The following is a 23212-nucleotide window of genomic DNA, read 5'->3' on the forward strand; positions in this document are numbered from 1 at the left end:
GCTAACTTCCTTAGCATGAGTCAAGTGTGAAAATATACTGGTGAATTTGTGATCTAACACTCACCGCAAGCATCCAACATTCAGTTCTTTGGTAGGCCTGCTGGTCTGGACTGCTGCTCCTTCACAGTGACTCCTGATGGTTGAAATATTTAGCTACGTAGCGTAAAGTTAGCTTCTAGGAGTGAAGGGCCAGCCCCCTGCTACAGACACTGGCTCCTCGCTGTAGAGACCGTCTCCTGCACAGGCGGCCATCTTCTTCTAGCAATGACAACTAATCAGTTTGAATATTACATCTTTCTCTGATGTATTTCACAGTTTCCGCCATCCTGGAGACAAAAGGGGAGTGAACCACCCACTTCCTGGTTTTATGCTCTTGCTGATATCATCAGTGACATCATGGGTTAAACCATGTATGTGGGGGAGTCACTGTATTGAGTTGAACTTGTCACTGACTGTTGCTTGTTTTCTTTTATTAATACAATGTATTTATTAGATTTAAACACAAAATTAGATAAATTAATTCATATCATTTGTTGTCCTTTGCTATCATATGAGATATAACACACAGTGAGTCTTTCATGTTTGAGAAACACACAGTTTAGATTTGAAGGGACTCAAGTGTTGAATTCAAACAGTTATTCAGTTAGAGCAGATATATTGCTTTAGGGAAAGTTCTCCAGAAGAAGCTTCGCTCTGTTGGGTTTGAATGGTTCATGAGTTACATGCACGATGAAATAAAAGAGATCAACCACTGTATGTTCTCTGTTTGAAACACAATCGGATGAAGAGTGTGCAGAATTCAGGAGCATCAATAATGGTGGTTAATTGACACTTCTTTTCCTCTCGACTAATTCTGTCCTTTCTGTCTCGTGTTCTAGTCGAGTGATTCTTCCAATCTCTGTGGAAGAGGTAAGTTTCATTTTCATATTTTTAGTGTGTGTGTGTGTGTGTGTGTGTGTGTGTGTGTGTGTATGTGTGTGTGTGTGTGTGTGTGTGGACATGTACTTCACTTTTCTGAACTAACAGAATTGAATTACACACACACACACACACACACACACACACACACACACACACACACATTTACCCTAAGACAAGAGCTCAGATGAACATCCTTAACATTAAAGAAAGTTCCAACAGCGTAGTCTTCTCTCTTCATCCCTTTTCATTATCCAGTATCAATGCATCACCAGAAGGTGCATGACCTTGTTTGCACCCTCGTTTCTATGACGAGAATGAACATTTGAGTGGGTGAAAAACACTTGGACATGCGATAAGCACCCATCCAAAAATTGGCCTTGGATACCCATGTTGACATTTACATACATGGAAGTCATCTTGACTCTTTAAAGTAGCAAACATGGCTACTTTCTTCATAAAAACCTTTGCTGTTCCCGGTTTTATCTCATTGAAATTCTGAATCAGCAACAATTCTTCATTTTTATCATCTGGCTTTAGGAAATGACACGTTGAAACATTTTCTCATAGTCCTCCCTATCATTCTAACTCCAAATGAGAAGACTGAGAAATAAGTGATTTTATTCTGCAGCTATTTTAGATTTACACATGTTGCAAAGCATCAGCTGTGGTTACTGTTATCTCCATCATCCCTACATGTGCTGAGGCAGGTTTCTTCTCCAGCAGCAGCAGCAGGCCGGGAGATGTTACAATAGCCTCCAGTCAGCCTGATTCACTATGTCACAATTAGACTTCAGTAATAAAAACCCCCCACTAAACTCTCTGTCAAAGATGGAATCCACAAAGCCTAACAGCAGTCGAACAGCATCCCGGTCCCCGTACCCTCTCTGCCCTTGAATCACATCACCCCTAGCGCTTCTTCTCCTCAGTCTCCCTCTGCATCCAGACTGTCTAGAACAGCAGTCAGATACCAGTAAAAACCTTAACATGATGGTGATGTCATGATTCCATCCATAATTGATTTGATATCTTCAGTAGAGATGATAATAGATGGACGATGTCCATTCCAGCCTCCAGCTGTTGAGGAGAATTTGTTGACTTCTAATCTCTGTCTCTTAACTCCTTCCAAGGAGTCGGTTTTAACAGTGTTATTTTTATTCTAATGTAAGTGGGAAGCACTGGTCTAACTGGATGAGTTCAGATTCTATTTGCCTCCTGTGCTGTTACCCAGGAGGCTTTGCTGTTCCTACGCGCCATCTATTTAGTTTGCAGCTGATTTGAGGAAGTTCGGTTGACATTTAACTTCCTTGATTTTGTTCCATCGTTCTTCCCTGACCAGGTGTAAATAAATCTGCTCCACTGTGTGGCACAGTTTATCCGGGGCTTTCTCTCATTCATCGCCTCCATTGCAAAGGAGTAAACCTTTTATATGTGAACAAAAGAACAAAAGGTCATCATCTAAACGCTGATGCTTTTTGGTCAGGCCAGAGGTCAATAACAGCTGTTAACATAACTTTTTAAATTCAGCTGTTTGCTCACACTAGTGCAAGTTTTCCCTCAATCCTGTCTCACCCTCTCACAGCGTGGTAGCACGTCATGTTGCGCTACTTTTCCAATGAAGTGGTGTGACCATAAAATGGATCTTATTTTAATTAGTTCCCGGCAATCACCAACTGTGTTTCCGCTCATGTTTGAAACATTTATCACGTGATGGGACGGACGTCAGACATTTGTTCAGTTTGCTTCAAATTTACAATATCAGTAAGTGATTTGATCAGCGATAAAGATTAACAAACATTATTAGCATGTTTATGGGTGATTGAACTTTATTGTGTTCACTTTTTTTAACCACTGTAAGAATTGAGTGCGTGAGTCTAACCAACTAGTCCCTCTGCAAACCTGCTACAGGACACTTGAGATTTCCTGCAGGCAGTCAGATTAATATTTATAGGAGTAAACCTAACTACTGTACTTGATGGAGGCAGGTCAATTTACCAATACTCATTGCGCAAAAACACACACCACACACACACATACAGCACACATACACACACACACACACGCGCGCGCCAGCTTTACAGTGTCACACACTCATCCAGGTGTGTTTCTGTTTATTTTTGTCCATTTCTCAACAGCACTGATCCTTTCTATCCTTCATATTTCTTGTCACCGTGTTGTCATCTTTACACTCTACGATAAAACAACAAATTAGATGAAACCAGTGTTTGGTAGTGTTTTGAGGTTTGCTTGTGTCTGCTGGACATCAGGTTCAGGAGGGAGAATGGGAGTGTTTATTTGGTATATGACGTTCTCTAACACACAAATAATATTTTTATAACACCATGGTTACTTAAGATGAAGGTGCAAGCAGACTCCAGGGGACATTGCTGCTTCATTTGATCAATGTAAATATGGAACATGGAATATGTAAGATGGATTTTATAAGTTCCATATAAAATAACATCTCTCTCTCTATTCTGAAAATGCTAAAATAATTCCTGCCACATTGATGTCTGTATATTGTGGTATTGCGGCATTGTGTCTGGTGCGGCTTTGCAGAGGTTATACAGTGGATTAAAGGTGATTAAGAAAACAAAGGAGCCATTGTCCTGTGTTTAAATCATCGCATGCACATTCAGGATCAGTAAGATTGGGGCGGGGGGGGGGGGGCGTATACAGTTAATGACGATGGAGGAAAATAAGGAGGAACTAAAGCAACTGGACGTATGCGTGCGATGAAGCCAGAGACAAGGATCAGAAGACAAAGTTGATCAGGAATCTGAAGATAGGGCGGATGAAACACACTGGAGAAATAAAAAATATAGGTGAAAAATCCCACTCCCATGAAACTCTCCCATGAAGCACTCTTGTGTTGTCTGTCTTCTTTCAGTACCAGGTTGGCCAGCTGTACTCGGTGGCTGAGGCTAGTAAGAATGAGACGGGTGGAGGAGAAGGAGTGGAGGTGCTAAAAAATGAGCCCTATGAGAAGGATGGGGAGAAGGGACAGTACACGCACAAAATCTACCATTTGCAGAGGTAAGCCGATGTCCAGCAGCTTTAAATGCCGACAAAGACCATATTTGTTTTCCTCCAGGCTGCGTCTGATTTAAATATACAAGTACTGTCAGTCAATTTTAGCCTTGTTCACTTCCTCCAGGGTAGTAAGGTCTTCAAAGGATCAGTTCTGAAGAAATTTCATTTGTCTTATTTAACATTAATTCTTAATTTTACTTGAAACAAATGAAATACAACATATTCGTTGGTGAGAGTTGCTGGGTCCTAGCTGTTACCTCCAGGTAGCCTGCGGGCTTGAAACTAATCTGAACAACAGTAAACAAGCTGGAATGTTTGGTGCTGTCAGATAAAGGACTTCATCTACTGATAGTCAAGTGTGCATCATTACAACTATTCATACTGGAATTATCCTAAATAATTGCAACAGTATGCAACAAATCGATTAAATTCCAGGCTTTTCTCTTTCCCTGCTCGTACTCTCACCTTTGAAAAGTATTGTACAATAATTTACGTAATCCACGTAATCTTGAAGTAGGAATGATGCGGCATTGCCCATCTTAAAATTGACTTGTTTCTTACTTGAATCTTAAGCATAACTAGACCTTAACCCCAGCATTGTCACATCATAATTCATTATTATTATTGCAGCGATCACAAATATTTCACAGATCTTTTATTTAGAATTTATATGAATCCGTCATGAGTAGACTTTGTGAACCAAGCTGTATAGCCATGTTTTTTCTCTCCTGATTGAAATATTACCATACAAAGTGCCTGATTTGTAAGAAAATATGAGGATTGAAATACTAGGATAAAAGGATGTTTCTACAAAAGTAACCTTGAGTTGTTTTCTTTTATGCTTGTCCTTCAGTAAAGTGCCGTCATTCGTCAGAATGCTGGCTCCGGCGTCAGCTCTCAACATCCACGAGAAAGCCTGGAATGCATACCCGTACTGTCGCACAGGTAGGATGCACCCACACACACCCACACACACCCGCACACACACACAAACACACACACACACCATTCAAAGGTCTGTACAAAAGCGGGTCTGATCATTTTTGTCAGCGAAAGCCACATAGAAATTTGGTGGGTGACATCCTGCATACATAAGTATGAGGCCTTGGTGTTAATCATTATAGCCTACATTTAAATTATATAGAAAATGGGCTCAAACTACTTAGAGGTCACATGGATGCTGATCTGATGAAGCACTTGATGTCCTGGAGTCTCTCTCTCCCTCTCTCTCTCTCTCTCTCTCGCTCTCTCTCTCTCTCTCTCTCACCTTGAAGGAAGAGTTGAATAATTTACCGATGTCCAGTGACAAGTGGTATACAGTCACTCAAGCTTCTGAGGCTAAGATACACACAAACACACACACACACACACACACACACACACACACACACACACACTCCTACACATTCATTTTGTTTCACGATCTCTGTTCATTGTCTGGTTCTGTCCTCAAATATTCATCAACTGCCTCGTTTTGTTTCTCTCTCTCTCTCTCTCTCTCTCTCTCTCTCTGCTCTTGTCCACCCGTTCATGCAGTTATCACTGTAAGTACAATTTTTTTCATCTCTGCTTTTTAATGTTTTGACACAAATGACACAACTAACTTTGGCGGGGGGGAGTGGTGGCAAATCAACCCGACATGTGAGAAGGAAATTCAATCCATGTCAGAGAGACAGCAGCAGACGGGACTGTAAGGTGTGTCCGTGTATCTGAGAGCAGGAGAAGAGGTCAGCTGTGTGTGTGATGGTTTGTCTCTTGTAGGGCTCCGTATTGAACTTTGATACTCTTTTGGTACGGAACAAATTGTTTCAAATATCAAAATACACTTCGCCACTTTATACCAAATTTCTTGAAATGTAAATCCTCAAGTCCTTGTTTATTTTCTGTTTTTGTCAAACTACCTTGAATGGAGAAATGCCAGAGTGCTGAAAGATTAAATGAAAGTGTTAAAACAGGGGATTGAAGCGAAAGCATGAATTGGTAAATTTTTTTCATGATATGAAACTATTTTGAATATGTAAAAAAAAAAAAAAAAAAACGCCAGCGAGCTGAAAACCAAAAGATCTGTAATTTTGTCAAAGATTTAAAAAAGGACTGCTATTGAACATTTTGGATCAACACCCAGCTGTGGCCACTTGCTAACACATTCTTCTCCCACGTAACTCAAGACGACATCTCTCTGTTCTTCTGCAGAACGAGTATATGAAAGATAACTTCCTGATCAAGATTGAGACATGGCACAAACCCGACATGGGACACCTGGAAAATGTAATTATCAAAGAATGTAGTGAGCTAAAAACCTGTGTATGTGTGTGGATGAGACGTTTTTATGCTGGTTTATGATGTCTTAAAAGAGAGCGCTCCTCCTGATCCTGAATAATTGCTTGATTTGAATTCAACTGAGATTATTATTTTATTATAATATAAATAATCAATAAACAAAATAAAAATGTCCTTTCTCTCTTGACCGCACTGGGCAACATCTTTCTTTTTCATTTATCTAGTAGTTGAAAAGGGCTTCAGTCTGTTTATTATCTTCTAATTAGAGCCTGCTGGATGTGCACACACAGAGGAGATGCCCAGTTACAAGCTGCCATCATAACATGTTCCTATAAATAAATGAGTGGCATCATGAATAAAATGTGCTTGCAAAATTGCAACAACAAAAAAAAAGGCTCCATTAATTACCAAATGAGTATGTTGTCCATGTAAATGTTTAACTGTCATCATATGAGCTTTTTTACTCTGAGCCCCGTGTTCTTGTGTTTGAGCGTTCCTGCTGTGTTCTCGCTTGAAGCTGCTTGTACAGCTCTGCTTCTCTTTCAGGTACACGGTTTGGATGCAGAAACCTGGAAGAAGGTAGATGTAGTCTATATCGATATTGCGGACAGAAGCCAAGTAGAGCCGAAGGTGAACACGTTGAGCTTGAGATCCATACTCAGGTTATTAAAGTAACTAGATCTCTTTTGTCACCTTGTCCGTGGTTGTTCAGTTTTTCTTCTCTTGTCTCTCCGCAGGACTACAAGCCAGAGGAGGATCCCTGCAAGTTCAAGTCAGTGAAGACAGGTCGGGGACCTCTAGGACCTGACTGGAGGGTACAGTGTCAATTCTTGAATGTGTCTGGTGAAATACATGATGATCAAACATGTCCTACCTCATTAGTGGGATTTGATGATGTGCAACTGTTTGAAAATGAATAAATGTAACAGGAAGTATGTGTTGTGTTAACACTTGCAGAAGGAGCTTCCTAACAAGAAAGACTGCCCACACATGTGTGCCTACAAACTGGTCACTGTCAAATTCAAGTGGTGGGGCCTCCAAAGTCGAGTGGAGAACTTCATTCAGAAGGTTTATGATCATTTTCACACACAGGAATCCATTGGGGGGTGGGGGTGGGGGCAATTGTCCACAACACACATTCAGGCATTTGCTTTGTAATTTTAATTCACAGTCATGTAGTGTGTGTGTGTGTGTGAGTGTGTGTGTATGTGTGTATGTGTGTGCACGCATACAGTACATTCAGTGTCTCTCACCCTGCCAGCTTGAGGTAACAGTGGAAAAGTACCGCTCACTATGAAACTGCAGACTGGGGCTGCAGCAGCCTCTAGTGGATAAACAGAGTAAAGCAGGACAGAAGAACATCTATCTGAAAATAAATTCATTTAAATTTAATGTCATGTTCTATGTTGCTTTCTTATTATATGACATTACTCTCCTTTGTTGATTCCCAGCAAGAGAAGCGTTTGTTCACTAATTTCCACCGTCAGCTGTTTTGCTGGATCGACAAGTGGATCGACTTGAACATGGAAGACATCCGTCGCATGGAAGAGGAGACACGTAAAGAGCTAGACGAGGTAAGCAAAGAAACCGACGGACAGTAAACGCCTCTCTCACTGAAGAAGAGTGTGACGTATCATTTCTCTGTTCATCAGATGAGAGTGAAGGATCCAGTGAAAGGGATGGTGGCTTTAGAGGACTGAGGTTGTGTCAGACTGTGAATGCTGCTGCTCATCAGGTGAGAGGAGAGACGTCTTGATAAATTACTAATTATCAACTCAAAAAAATCAGTCTTTGAAGTAGTGCAGCACTGATGCATCAGCATGGTTGATACTGGAATATCCAGCAGATACAGAGAATTTGCACTCTACTAGCAGGACTTCACACAAGAGTTATTTAGGTTAACAAAAAAAAAATCCTCAAAAACACGTATAAAAATTTTGAATTTCCCAACAAGTCTTAAGCATTTGCATGAAAACATTTCAACGCCAAATTTATTGGATTTGATTGCATTGTCAGAAAATTGCAAATCACACAATAAAGATACAAAATGAACTTGGTAATAAACAAGCTTGTGTGAGTGTAAGAGCCACTTGTTAATGCTGCGTCCTTTCTCTGTCTCTCTCAGACCAGTATACCAGTATACCGAGACACCAGCGGATTCACATCCTTCTTCTGTTCCAACTGACACAACTTCTGGCCAGCCAGTCTGAACCCCCTTCTCCCGCGGTACAATCTGGTTTTCAGGGACCTGGACCCAGTAAACTCCTAGTTTTTTTGACTGATCTCCACCCCATCCCACCTAATTTGAGTCCCATCCATCTCCATCCATTCAACAAACCAGTTTCACCATCTTTTTAACTGCTCTGAGGCCTCCGGTAGCAACATGATAGAACCCGTCAGTCGGTCCGCTCTCCTATCTCTCTCTCTCTCTCTCTCTCTCTCTCTCTCTCCATCTCTCTCTCTTCCCCCCTTCTGAAACTATAGAGAACAGTGCAATTCATCTCTGAGATCGGGGGATTATTTCTATTTCAGATATCCCACTGGTGTGTATATAGAGTATACTGGGGAGATGAATAAATAAATAAATAAATATATATATATATATGTGTGTGTGTGTATATATACACATATATATACATATATATGTATATATATACATATATGTATATATACATATATATATATATGTGTGTACATAGCTATACTGTATATATAAATATATATAAACAGGGTTTTTAAATGATTTTGTCTGTAAGTTTGTCTGTTGATGTTTACTTTTTCCAGACCAAGATCAGATTTGGTCATGTGATTTCTTTTTTTAAAATTGGTTATAGCACCGCTTTCTCTCCATTTGTGTCAAACTTTATTCTGTGTTTTTTGTGGTTCAAATCAATCTGCAAGTCTAAAATGGGATTGTGTTGCGAGTGTCATGCTGCCTCAGCTTTATCAGCCGGATAGAATTTCTTTCTTTTCTCCCTTCATATATGTTTAAGGCAGTCATTGGCCAACTTGCTGCTCTGTAATTTTGTGTGTGTGTGTGTGTGTGTGTGTGTGTGTGTGTGTGTGTGTGTGTGTGTGTGTGTGTGTGTGTGTGTTTTAGCTGTTGTTAGGTTTCCAGTCATATTTTTTTTCTTTTAACGTTATTTCGCCCTCTCTTCAATGTCTTTGAGTTTAAATATTCAGTAAAATACACACACACCAACTCAAACGCAGAGACACAAGTCTACGAGGATTAATGACATCGTAACTGCAAGGCAAGTGACAGCAGCTGCCATCAAAACAGCTTCTCCTGCTCGCTGTAGATGGATCAAATTCAGATTTCTACTTTATATGATCAGTTCCTGCCCTGTCACCCATCCTCCCTCCTCCAGTGGATAAATGGTCTTATCCAGCGATAGCAATAACTACCATGACATGTTGGTCTCCTCTGTATCATTCCAAATATGTTTGTTCCTGCTGTCACAAGAGTTTCAGGAAAGCAAGTTAAAAGTTGAGGATCGTCCTTATTATTATGTTTTTTTTTTCTGTGTGTGTGTGTGTGTGTGTGTGTTTTTCTCCCGCTGGAATCTGAAGTCTGTTATTTGTAATAATGTGGTTTTTCAGTATTTGCATGAGTGATGTTGCGTTTTTGCAGAGATGTAATGCTGGCTGGGTAAAGTAAAGGTGCTACAGGGGTGATAACAGCAGGAAATATCCTTCTCTCTCATGTTGATGTCTGTTTGGCCTCCCTCTGTTTCATATTTGACTCTTTTTCATCCTCCGTGTTCCTTCCATCTACATCTTCAACTGGTGGGGAAACTTTTAAGAACATGCAGCAGAACGTGTGGAAAGGCCAATGGCATCATCTTGATTTGAATCAACCTAAAGTAGTGAATCTTGATTGTACACCGCCCCCCAAAAAAAACAACAACAAGCAATTGTAGTTTTTATAAATTCTTAATAGTTAATGTCTATGCTTTTCCACATTCCACATCAATAATTCCTATTTGATAATTTAGAATATAAATAAATCAAATATACATTAATTACTCAGATTAATTGGTAGAATAATTATGATTAATACAATCAGAAACTGTTATATGGTATTGTATTTATACGACTCTATTTCCACAAAAGGATAATTATAGCTATAAATAAATTCTAATTATACAAAGCTAATACAGTGTATGTGCTATGAGTATCTTTCTGTTGACCATGATCAAACACAAATGACAATATTAATTATACTCGTGCCAAATATTAGAAATTAAAGTTCCAGCTCAGAGAAATTAATAATGCCACGAAAAGTAGTCCGATGAAATGATATATAACCTTTGAAAGTGAAATACTTCATGTGTATGTAATGTAATATGCAAACATGTTCCATAAGGGATACACAAAGGCAAAATAACCCATTTTTTAAAAATTTCTCACACACTTTCAATCAAGTGGTTTCATTCGGTTTTTGTGGATAACAAAAAGCAGTGACATTGTTAGATATTTACCCAAAGTGAAAACCAGCCAAATCTCAAGACCTTCTTGAACAAATAGAGTAGTTGGTAATCAACAGGTGATGCTTTTGGCTTTTGGCAGCTAAGATGGATATTTTTCCCATCTTGTGACACTGACCTGATTCCGTCAGATGAAGCTGAGAAGCGCGTCACTGCTGCCAGCGGTTCGTTTCTGTTGCCTCCACTTGAAAGCAAACCCTGGACGTGCATCCCCTCCATCAAACATCTCTCTGACTGTCTGTGATGGGGCTACCAACCGAATCATGGAGATTTGTGGATGTAATGTATGTATTGACTTTGTAAATAGTAAATAAATTAAGTGTAGACGAACACACATATATATAGGTCAGACTGTCCTGCCAAAGCACACACACACGCGCCCTCTCGATCCCCCTTTATTCCTTCGCTACATTTCAGCTTTACCCTGACCAAGCTACTCTCTGTAGATTCATAGTTGCTGAAATTAAGTTGTTTTTTTTTGGGGGGGGGGGGGGGGGAATCATGTCAGTTGAAGTCAAAAACAAATGCATTATTTGAACTTCTCTGCAGATTTTTTTTTTTTTTTTAATCTGTAGATTTTCTCCACGTGGCACCACTCAGATGTCCAGTTCTTAGAGGGTGCTGCTGAGGAGTTCAGATGTAAAACCCTGCTTGTCCTCTCTGGTTCCTCCTCTTCTCACCTCCCTCCCTCCCTCGAGGGGATCACTTCTTCTTCAATGGCAGGACAGTGTATAAATATATATTTTTGTTCTAAATGTTGTTGTACCTCTGTTGTCAGTCTCTAAACTACACTCGCCTCTCTCACTGAAAAGGAACCAGAAAAGGCAGCTTGGGTCACTTCGCTGACCCGCATAATCAGCTGATGGCAGCGGCTCAGAGCTTTGCCCTCTTACTGTTAGTGATGATGTTAGTGATGAGGACCGAGGGGAGATGATTGGAGGTGTGCAGGAGCAGCTTCAGCCAGGAGCTGGAGGGTTGGAGTTTACAGCTACACAGAAACTAAAAGACAATTCAATGTGGTTAATAATCAGAAACCAGTGATTCTACAGTCCCCAAATGTTTTTAGAACGTTAAATCTTTCTCTCTCTCTCTCTCTCTCTCTCTCTCTCTCTCTCTCTATCTCTCTATCTCTCTCCTATTCTCACTCCTGTCAACCTGTCTCCTGTTTTTCTTTCTTTTATTGTGGATTTGTGCCTTTTTGTCATCTTATCTTCCAATAACACTACTGTACATTGGAGACATAAAGAAATAAATAAAAAGAAGCAAAGCAACTGTACACAAGTTTTGATCTTGACCTTTTATCTATTTCTTGAGTCTTTTGTAATGCATTCAACACTGGATCTATGCCCTTTTGCTAGAATTAAATAAAAAAAATAATGTATGGATAAACTGGGCGGCACGGTGGTGCAGTGGTCAGCACTGTCGCCTCACAGCAAGAAGGTTCAGGGTTCGAGCCCCGGCTCCATCACAGGATCTTTCTGTGTGAGTCTCCATGTTCTCCCTGTTCCCGTGTGGGTTCTCTCTGGTACTCCAGCTTCCTCCCACAGTCCAAAGACATCAAGAGGGGACGAGGCTGATTGATACTCTAAATTGACTGTAGGTGTGACTGTGAGTGTGAATGGTTGTCTGTCTCTCTGTGTTGGCCCTGTGATGGACTGGTGACCTGTCCAGGGTGAACCCTACTCTCGCCCGTAGACGCTGGGACAGGCTCCAGCCCCCCCGCGACCCCTAATAGAAGGAATAAGCGGAAGACAATGAATGAATGGATAAACTGTAGGATCAGGAAGTCTGGGGTTGGGTTATGTAGAATGTCCTGTTCCCATTTTGCAGGGAAAAAAAAGGAAATTTCTCAGAATTCTGAGAAAACAAATCAAAGACTACATTTAAAATGTCAGTGGAATTATAAATGATCTCTTTGTAGATGTATAGATATTTGAACTGTTCTTCCTGAAGGTTGGTCCTTTGGAAAAACTGTAACAATATGAAAAAGCTTCTGAAAGCACTGGACAACAGTGAAAGGTATGTCCTGTTTTGGTTGGTTTAACAAAAACTTGAAAAATTCAGACTTGAATGCGACTATTATTCAGATAATTTCATAATGGTAACAATTTTTACTCTTTGTGGTAGTTTTGTATGATTAGAATCATCCATCCTTCCATTTTCTACCGCTTATCCTGTTAAGGGTCGCGGGGAGGGTGGAGCCTATCCCAGCAGCCTTGGTGGGGCTCAACCCTGGACAGGTCACCAGTCCATCACAGGGCCAACACATTGAGACAGACAACCGTTCACACTCACAGTCACACCTACGGTCAATTTAGAGTATCAATCAGCCTCGTCCCCTCTTGATGTCTTTGGACTGTGGGAGGAAGCTGGAGTACCAGAGAGAACCCACACAGGAACAGGGAGAACATGGAGACTCCACACAGAAAGATCCTGTGATGGAGCCGGGGCTCGAACCCAAAACCTTCTTGCTGTGAGGTGACAGTGCTAACAACCGTGCCGCCTTGATTAGAAACAGATAGAGTGAATAAAATATCATGGGTGAAAATAACTATCTCAATACAAGTCAATTTACGTACAGAGCTACATAAAATGTGGTACAAACAATAATTTCCTGATGTTCCTCAATCTAAATTTGCCTCAACTGAAAGGGTGGAATTACAATATTTGACTGAAGAGGTTAACCCGAGGTAACACAGACAAAAAAACAAACACAGCAACACTGTGGCAGACAGCAACCATACAGACACTCATACACACTGTTGGAATGGCAAAATTAATCAGGCTTTGGTGGGTAAAGATTACTTTAAATCCTGATTATGAGGCAGAGGCGGGATGAGGACAGAAGGCCACTACACATTTTGTGAGATGTTGATGACACTTGACACTCTGGGTGGGCGTCTGAGAAACAGTCTGAGCCACGATCTTTTAAACTCTTTTTGAACTTTATGCTGTATTTGAGTTACTGTTCTAAAAAGTGTCGACCGGAGTTTCTCAGGGTCTTTATGAAAGCATCTGAAAAAAAAATGACTGAAATGCCATCTTTTGTGGTGGTGGTGATAACCCATTCTTGCCATGAGGTGGCTGTGAAGAAAATATCAAGAACAGGAAAGAAACAAATGACCAGCAGCCAGTGAACTCTGCTTAGCTTAGCTTAGCACAGAAAATACATACCCTGGCTGTCCAAAGGTTAAACAAAGAAACAATTCACTTGACATATTTAATTGTTTGTTTTATTCTTGTTTTTGTTTGTGTTACACTTTATTAGGGCCTGAGCCTGAAGGTACTTCAGGTACTTTATTTCAACAAGAAAGAATGATTAATTACTGGATTTTGCAGGTGCTGCAAGCCAGGCAAACTGCATTTCCAGTCTCAAGCTAAGCTAAGCTAACAGCCTCCTAGCTGTAGCATTAGGCATCTATATAACCCAGAAACTCACAGGTCATATTGATCTTCTCTTTTAGGAGAGCATTTCCTAACCACTAAACCACTGATATATACAGTATTTAGTCGAGTAGCCCAGCTGGATGTTTTGTCTAACTCTTTGGTGTCTGACATTAAAAGCACTCGATTAGCTTCACCTGCAAGAAACCAATCCGTGACCTTTGAAAAAGTTTTTGCTAACTGTTTTTAAGTGTTATGGGATAATCTGTAGTTTCACACTTTATAGATTAGTGTTATGTCGATCCAGCCAACCAGACTTCCTTTCCATTTACTGACCTCATCTCACTTCCTGCTTCTGCTGCAGCTCATTAAGCCACGGAGGGAATCGATATTAGAGTTATCAAAACAAACATAATACAAAACCAAAAAAAAAAACCTTCAGATGCTCTGGGGGCCGTGTTCATCAGTGAGAGAAAGCACTGGTGTTTAATGACCTGGCAGCGCGGCAACTTGATGGCCTGCTGAGGATGCGTCACTCTGCTTGATACAAATGTAATTTAAATCCAAACTTTCAACTTTATTCCATCCAAAGCCTCTCATGTGTGAAAATGTCGGACAGGAAATGACTTTTCTTAAATGATGGTGCTTCTCTTCATGTTTTATTGTATCTACTCAAAAATAATGCCCATTATGGATGCTATTTCAGTGACCCCCGCATTCCATACTGTTAAGAAAGTGAAGGATTATTGCTGAATATACAAAGAGGGCTTCAGTGTGACAAATAGCATACGTCATGGTGATATTCAATAAACAGACATGACCATTCATGAACAAGATCATTCTCTCTCTCTCTCTCTGGGTTAATAACCAACCTTGGATAATAGCTTGATCCGATGTTACGCTTTAAGTCCAGAGCAGGTTGTGCGGGACCTTGCACCCGCACGGGGAACAGCTGAGAACAAACAGTCAAACAACGGGACTCACCGCGGGGAAGCAGCTCCAGTCTCTCGACTCCCCTTTGGAGATCTTTGTCATCTGTGCACACGGTGTCTGCAGCTTTTTCCAGACCCCACAGGAAAGACACACACAGACAGGTACTTTACTGAATCAGTATTTTCATTTGCAGCAGGAACTTGAAACCATCTACTGCTATGGAACTTTTGGATTAATTGCATTTGAAGATGCACATCTTGTAAATTGAACATATTTAACAAGAAGAACAATATGGCTCTGTATTTTTACTATTTAGTCCAACATTAAGATGTCTGAAAGTACACAGAGGTGTCACTGTGCAACATCTTTTTATTATTTGTGTCTTACTTTTTGGAGAGGTCAAAGGTCGGTAACATATACAGCAGTTGTTCAGTTGAGAACAGGAGTTTAACAGTGGAGGGTTTGAGGAAAAGCATAGAACATTCAAATGAAAAGATCAAGCTTGCTCGAAGTATTCAAGCAAGACAACATCTGGATGCACCTTATATTTGTTGTCAGTTTCATTACATTTAATGTTTTAACGTTTTAGTGTCTTAAACCTGTTGATTTGGTAATAACAGCCCACAGATTTGCTGTTTTAGTTCACTGTAACTTATTCTGATCAATTTTCATAAAACGAGGTGCTGCATACCCAACACCAAATTGCAGATGTAAAAAATAGCAACTAGCTGGTGACCACTGCCCTTTGTTTAACATCTAAAGAAAAAAAAATTGAACAGTGAGCCAACCAGCACCTTTATTAGACGGTAGTAAGTCAGTTAATATTTCACTTGTTGTAGAACCCCTGAGAGGGTTTTCTGCTTTCTTCTCAACTGGCTCACTCTTCATAAGACATCTTGAATCCGCTGTGAGAAATTCCCTTTATGATGATTTATGAATGAATCACATAACAGCTCAACACAACAGCTCTAAACTGTAGAGTTCCCTGCAGCCTTCAGTGCACTGTCACTTTAACACGGACGAATGTAACCATGATTAGATGTGATTACGAAGCCATTTCAGAGATGACTTTTATCAGGTTGGGCTTTATCTTCTTTATCAGGCTCTGGTCCGCACTCTTGGTACGAGTCCAGACATATTTGTTCACACTGTGTTTAGGTGTATATGTGCTCGTGTGTGCCTACAGGGGAGACTATGAGCGCTGGAAGAGTTAGAAGTGGTGGAAGAGACAAGTGCAGGTAAGATCAGTATCCCAGACCTCTTCCTCCTTGTCCTCTGGTAGCACGTTTGTAATATTTGGTGTTTTTGTTTTGGGGGGGGGGGGATTATTAGAATTAGAAGAATTATTATTATGACAGAAAAACTGGAGACAGAAATGAGTGAAAGTCTGGGCATGGGGAGTTTAAGAGTTCAAGTGTTTGCATTGCCCAACCTTCATAAGTAGCTTTGCTGCTGCTGGATCTCAGCAGGTCTCTGTGATAGAACTGAACCAGTCTCCCATTCATTGTTTCTCACTGGTGAACCCCTCGATTATCTACTTAACACTTCTGCTTGCTAAAGAATGTGCCCTAAGTCTCTGCATGTGACACTGTTACAGGAGGTAGCAGCAAGGAGAACTGGGACAACAAAGGTCAAAATTTTCTTTTTTTAAGATGAATTTTATTCCGGTTGTTATTTTACTGGTTCAACCTCTCCCGTACAGACTGAACTACAAATATGACAAAGGTGTGACTCAAAAAGCCCAAATTAAAGGAACATGCTGACTCTTTTGTTGTTGAGAGATTAGCTTGCGTGCCATCTTCCCCAATCAAAGAAGAAAGTGGAGCCAAGACCCGCAGAGACCAGCTGACCGCCAGTTAGCTTAGCAGAATGAATGGTAATGGATAGTAAGTGTTAGCGCACCTCTTTTGGCATGTTCCTTTAACAAATATAATTAATTAATAACATGGATATTTGATTCATTTTCCAACAAGTCTGCAACAACATGAGCTAACACAACAAGTAAAGATGTTGTTGCAACTTTGCTTAAAAAAATCAAGGATGTTTACCCTTTTCATATATTATGAAATCTGTGTTGCACTAAGCTTACAATTCATCATCTCTGATTTGTAAGTGCAAGTCTGCCAAGAAGTACTTAGTGACCAGTTATTAATTTATCAGTGTTGGCCATTTAACTTATGGATCTTCTATAAACATGAGGATATTACCAGTATTATGGATTTTTATCAGATTTAATTGTTGGGTTAAAGTGTTGGAGTTGCAGATTGCTTCATGTATTCAATGATGAAAGGTGCTCACAAGTACCTGTGCTGCAACACTTGTTAAAGAGAATTATTTGAGCTTATGTTCTTAAAAAAAAAAAAGAAGTCTGTGTCAGAGCTTATGAAACTGCATTTAACACCCCCCCCCCCCCCCACAACTACCTCCCCCCTTCAAGCTGGAATTACAAAGACGACCTTTCGCCTATATGAGGAGAGACTGGACCGAAGCCAAAAGAAGCTAATGCTATTGTGCACTAATGCCGGACTTAATTGCGAGGTTTCATACATTGTTCAGCTGATAGTAAACCTCTTAGGGATCTAAAGGTTACTCAAGTCTTGCAACAGTAATCTACGTCTCCTCTTCAACGCTCTACAACGTCATGCTCTCACGCTTTCACATGGCTGTCTCCTGCATGCGATTACACTCCAAATCTGAGTGATTCTAGCCCACATTCCTGGACCGACCCCACTGCTTTGTGCTCCATCGCTGCATGACCACACAGGACTGTGGCACAGAGAGGACACACATACTTTATCCTGGTTTGGAGCACCTAAAAAAAACAGAGGCTGCCAAGAGATTTCTCTAACTAGGAGTCAGTTCTTGCGACTTCTGCTGGCCTGAGCTGAGTGGAGGGTTCTGGCATCAAATGGCTAAAGGAGAACCAGGACAAGAGGACTGAGGATACACAAGCCAGAACAAGTTCTTCCACTGGAGTTTCCTGGTGTTTCCATGTTGGACTTTTTTTTCTTCTTCATAGATTAGTCTTTTAAACCTTTAGAATATACGGGTTGTTTACAAAATCAAAACTGCAAAGATGGACCCTTTAACATTAAGCCCACGACTACGCTCGGACAGTACGAGCAGCTCAGCCTCTTCAAGGACCAAGATGCTCCTCCGCCAGCGTTTGTCCCAACTGCTCACCTGCATAGAGGACATGAGCTCCGATGATGAAGCCAGCGAAGAAGTGTCCCGCACGCTGGATGAGGCGTTCCAGCTCTGTGGGCGCTTTGTTCCCACCGACACATTCAGGTTGACGAATAAAAGCAGACAGGATAACTAGACCTGAGGGGGTGTTTGTTTCTCTAAAATAATGAAGAAACTAATTTGTCTGTTTTGCCTTTAACACCACAGAGAAAATGAATTCTTTTTCCTCTTTTTTTTTCCATTTGTAGCTTCACCTCTTGTTTCTTTTACAGATGAGAAAATGTCATGAGTGCTTTTACATTTTTGCTCTTTAGTTCTCCTGTTTTTGTAAGTTTTTTTTTGATGTGCTCCTATTTATAAATTATTAAAATGAATCAGTAATAATCAAATCAGCAGCTAGAAATGGACCGAAAATCGGAGTTTTTGACACTTGCAACGTCAATATTTGTATATTAACAGTGCACTATGGGTATGACCATAAGCACCAATGCTTTATTTTGCTTCAAAAACCTGAGTCAAATGAGCTCAATCTAATTTAATGCAGCAGAGATACAAATGTAGAAATGCAACTAACCTGAGTTCCTAATGTCAGGCTGCACATGGTGACCTGGAATGTGGCCACAGCGGAGCCGCCTGAGGACGTCACGACCTTGCTGCAGCTCGACGTCCAGCCCCCCACAGACCTCTACGTGATCGGGTGAGATATAAAACATGACTGCGACGACAAAACTGTCTTTATCATTGATTTGGCAAGTATATAAGTCACTGGAGAGAGCAGAGATGTAACGTGTTTGTTAAAGTAATCTGTGTTGTTTTCTAGCTTGCAGGAGGTGTGTGCCACTCCAATAAGGTTCATCTCAGACCTGATAACGGAAGACTCCTGGAGCCACGTCTTCATGGACACGTTGGCCCCCAGAGGGTTTGTCAAGGTACCAGAGGAGAGATCTTTACTTAGTGTCTGCACTTTTGGAGAAATATTTCATTTAATGTGGATGTATCTCAAATTCAATAAGTCCTCCTTTAGCAGTGCATTTATATTTACTTGCACAACTCAAGAATAAAGCAAATACGTATAATATCAAACATATGTGAGAAGTTGTTGGATAACAATATTTCATCAGGATAACTTTTCCAAATATATAAAATGTCTGTCTGTGTGTAGGTCACATCAGTGAGGATGCAGGGTTTGTTGCTGCTGGTTTTCACCAAACAAACTCACCTCCCATATATCAGAAACATCCAGACCACCTACACTCGGACTGGCATCTTTGGTTACTGGGTAAGAGGTCACACTGGGAGCACTGGTTAATCCCACTGACATCACTCGCTGTAGAATGAACAGCAGCATGTTCAAGTCACAAAGAGTACTCGTGTGAAATTCACTTTTATCTCTCACTTCACATCATGTTTATGTGTCAGGGTAATAAAGGAGGCGTGTCCGTGCGTTTTTCCTTCTATGGCCACATGGTGTGCTTCCTCAACTGCCACCTGGCAGCTCACATGAACTACGCTCTGCAGCGCGTCGATGAGTTTGAGTACATCCTGGAGGCACAAGACTTTGACATCTCTGACACGCCACATGTCCTGGACCACAAGTCAGTAGACCTGTGCAGAAGAACACACATAAACACAAGTGAAATATGAATGACTGTGAACATATCCAGGATATATATCCAGGCTCCACCCTTCTCTGTCTCTCCCAGGGTGGTGTTCTGCTTTGGGGACTTGAACTTTCGTATTGCAGATCACGGTTTGCACTTCCTGCGTTCATCCATCAACAGCGGACGTCTTAATCTGCTGTGGAGTAAAGACCAGGTGATGTGACAAGAGACAACACAATACACACACACACACACACAATACACACACACACACACACTAATTTATTTCCCATCCCTGCAGCTCATCGCAATGAAGAAGAAGGAACCTTTCCTGCAGGAATTTGAAGAGGGGCCCTTAAACTTCAAACCCACCTATAAGTTCGACCGTAACTCTGAAACCTATGATACCAGGTAACCCACCCCGCAAATACACACCTTAACATGTGAACACATTTCACAAACATTCAAACAAATTCCATTTGTTTCCATTTGGATTTTGCACAGCGTTCTGAAGACATGGTTGGGCTTTAAGTAAGACACACTTCCTATTATTAGTATTGTTTGTCCTCCTTCCCTTCACTATTTCATCACCACACTATCCTTTTTGTCCAAAATAATGTTTGCCACCTCCTCTGTAGTTGAACCAACACATAATCCCGAGGTTGACCTTGTACGTGAACCCTGACATGTCGGTGTAGTTAGGTTCAGCTCTTTCTGACACCATGCATGTGTCTGTCTCAGAAAGAGCACTGTGGCTCTGCCCCTAACCATGTACAGACCCAGACCCCTGCAGCGCTGCAGCACAACCCTCCTCTTCCTCCTTCCCTCCCTCACCTGGGGGCTGCTCTCTGTATGGTTGGGAGCCTGGTACAGGGAGTTAGACCCACCAAGGTGGGTGTCTCCATGGATACACCTTTTAGAAATAAGTCAGGCTCATTGTTGGTAAAAGAACTGGAGACACTGATGTAAACAAGACACAAATGGGTTCAGTTAAAGAGATAAGACCCCCCCCCCCACCCCAGCTGCACCCACTTTGCCTGTGCTTGATATAAGTGTTATTTTATAGTGAATGTATGTGCAATGTCTTGCACTATAATACCATATCAGATGGTATTGTTCATGTCCCTCCAGCCTCCACAGCATGCCTCTCTGCCGGTCTGTTCTTCAACTGCTTTCTTTATCTTTCTAACCTGCTGCTATAAAGTTTCACAAAATTGTGGTGTTACAGGTAAGAATTAGAAAATTCAAGATATACTTTATGATGATGAACACGTACTGTACCGCCTACTTCACTCAGCGGTAAGAAGAGGAAGCCAGCCTGGACAGATCGTATCCTCTGGCGCATCAAACCCAAAATCCTGCCATCTGAGGACGATGATGATAAGATGTCGATGTCTACCGTCGACGAACCAGATGAGTATCCCATCCTCGTCAGCCAGGATAAATACACCAGTGACATGAGCTACGGAGTCAGTGACCACAAGCCGGTCATTGCCACCTTCAGTCTTGAGGTGAGCAGGACTTAGTTACTGTGTGTCTTTTCCACTATTATCCTTTTACTAATTATTCTTCCCTGCAGTTGAGGAAATACTTCGACACCCCACTGGTGCACGTGTCTCCTCTGGGTGTATGGAGCGCCGACCAGGACGCACTTCTTAACTACTCCGTCCAGGAGGATTTCATGTCCTCTACGTGGGACTGGATTGGTCTTTATAAGGTACTGGGACAAACATTGAGAGGAAAACAGCAGCTAATTACAAAACAAGACAGATTTAAACTGACTGTTCTCCTGCAGGTGGGATTCAAGAGTGCATCTGACTATGAAACTTTTGTCTGGGTTAGAGAGGACGAGCTGCCAGAGACAAATGAAATCATACAGGTAGCGTGTAATTTAGGCAGTTATATCACATTTGGGGAAGAGTTGGAGCTGAACTCTTCATCTCTATGCATGTGTGTTGTGTTTGCAGTTATCAGTGGATAAGGATGAGATCCCTCTGTTGGGTGGCCAGTATCTTTTAGGTTACTACAGTACAAACATGCAGAGCCTCATCGGCCTCAGCGCTAACTTCCAGGTGAATTCACTTCCATTTACATATTTAAAATCATGTACTAACACTGTCAAGGTCGCACATCTACTGAGCTGTAAAAAGCAAACACACAAAAGTAACATTACATAGTGTGAGCGATGCGGACCAGACGGATGAAATATGTGTAACAAAAAAACTGTTTGGTTTCGTCCTGCAGATCCTTGAGTCAAAGCGTGCCGTCATGGAGGGTCTTGTTCCTGAGAACATCAACGGGCTCAAATAAAAACCCAATTATCTGTCAGTGTCACATATCACCTCCACTCTTACAAATTCAAATTCAGCTGACTCAGACTTTCAACTGCCCTGAGACCCAGTCCTCTCCTGGATGAGCTGATTCAGCTGGGATTATACACGGACCTCTGCGTCTCCAGCTTTGCCTTCAAGGAGTTCACCTGACGTCAGATTCAGTCCTGTTAGAACAGATTATTACCCAAAAAAGACTTTGTGGGTCTAATGGGTAGCCAGTCAGTCTACCTACGGGGTATTTGTTATTTAAAATTCAAGAATAAAACTGCCGCACAGATTTCTTTTTGATCAGAGTGGACATAATAACTGCAGGTCAATATTGTTCAAGGTCAACATGAATACCCGTACAGATGTTTATGATAGGCTGTATTACGTCTTAAACTGTCTTAATGGAGTGAGTCACTGAGTTGTGAACATTCTCTCTGGGTTATTCTTATATATTTTATCATACATAAATAAAAATGTGTAACGTGTGTAAGTTATATTCGGACTCTAAGGCCTTGAAAAGAACTGAGATATTTGGAATTTATCTGGATTTAAAGATTTGAATAAATCATTTTCTGAACTTCTTCAAGAGTTGCTAATAACTTTAGTGTTGTACTGATTGTATTTTCTATTCCAATGCATACCTGTAAGGAAAAATGTGCCAAAATTGCAGCATTTCCATGTTATAAAGAGCCTGTGTTTGTTGGTTGGCTGATTAATTGAGTTGATATTGCAGTGCATACAATGAAATATTTGGATTCAAATTTATCAGTGAGAGACGTGCTGAAAAATGCCTTTTTAGTTCACCTGTGACTTCTGTTCAAAATGTTAGGCAGAACTTTTCTTGACCTCCTAATTCAAACCCAAAATGTATTTTGCTCAATTAAAAGAGAAAATGAGCAGCTGACTGTGAAAGTTCTTTCATTTACTGTGTTATGTAACATCAATACACAGCAGTTAAACTGCTAAAGTTTTTTTTTACTACCAGTTGTTGGCTATGGATTTGTCTTACAGTTCCATCCTAAAATAAACACATTAAATTCACTGTGTGATGTAATGATGTCGAAAG

At 40.9% G+C, this 23212-nt stretch overlaps 2 protein-coding genes across 3 annotated transcripts in view; both read left to right on the forward strand.

The window, feature by feature from the left end:
• pitpnab (phosphatidylinositol transfer protein, alpha b) overlaps positions 1 to 11211 on the forward strand; it is a 15751-nt gene extending 4540 nt beyond the window's left edge. Inside the window, exons 2-12 of the mRNA XM_086227307.1 lie at positions 879 to 909; positions 3809 to 3954; positions 4805 to 4896; positions 5488 to 5495; positions 6145 to 6219; positions 6778 to 6861; positions 6969 to 7046; positions 7189 to 7299; positions 7683 to 7805; positions 7884 to 7966; positions 8357 to 11211. Coding sequence (XP_086083433.1) covers positions 879 to 909; positions 3809 to 3954; positions 4805 to 4896; positions 5488 to 5495; positions 6145 to 6219; positions 6778 to 6861; positions 6969 to 7046; positions 7189 to 7299; positions 7683 to 7805; positions 7884 to 7931 — 796 coding nt within the window. The 3' untranslated portion in view covers positions 7932 to 7966; positions 8357 to 11211. The remainder of the gene's footprint in view (positions 1 to 878; positions 910 to 3808; positions 3955 to 4804; positions 4897 to 5487; positions 5496 to 6144; positions 6220 to 6777; positions 6862 to 6968; positions 7047 to 7188; positions 7300 to 7682; positions 7806 to 7883; positions 7967 to 8356) is intronic.
• Positions 11212 to 14952: 3741 nt separating this feature from the next.
• On the forward strand, positions 14953 to 23170 carry inpp5kb (inositol polyphosphate-5-phosphatase Kb). Of its 2 annotated transcripts, XM_086226016.1 has the most exons (13): positions 14953 to 15199; positions 16225 to 16276; positions 18817 to 18921; positions 19045 to 19153; positions 19387 to 19503; positions 19644 to 19819; positions 19928 to 20039; positions 20127 to 20236; positions 21123 to 21336; positions 21405 to 21542; positions 21621 to 21704; positions 21793 to 21897; positions 22070 to 23168. In XM_086226016.1, exons 2-13 carry the CDS (start codon positions 16233 to 16235, stop codon positions 22133 to 22135), a joined length of 1380 nt encoding a protein of 459 aa, XP_086082142.1. In that variant the 5' UTR covers positions 14953 to 15199; positions 16225 to 16232; the 3' UTR covers positions 22136 to 23168. The 2 variants fall into 2 exon arrangements, with proteins under 2 accessions (XP_086082142.1, XP_086082141.1); XM_086226015.1 differs by lacking the exons at positions 14953 to 15199; positions 16225 to 16276 and adding an exon at positions 17567 to 18329 and having other exon boundaries at positions 22070 to 23170.
• Positions 23171 to 23212: the final 42 nt, after the last annotated feature.

The sequence above is a fragment of the Aulostomus chinensis genome, chromosome 15, assembly GCF_037954235.1.
Source record: "Aulostomus chinensis isolate RoL2024-O1b breed Wild chromosome 15, RoL_Achi_v1.0, whole genome shotgun sequence".
NCBI lineage: Eukaryota > Metazoa > Chordata > Actinopteri > Syngnathiformes > Aulostomidae > Aulostomus > Aulostomus chinensis.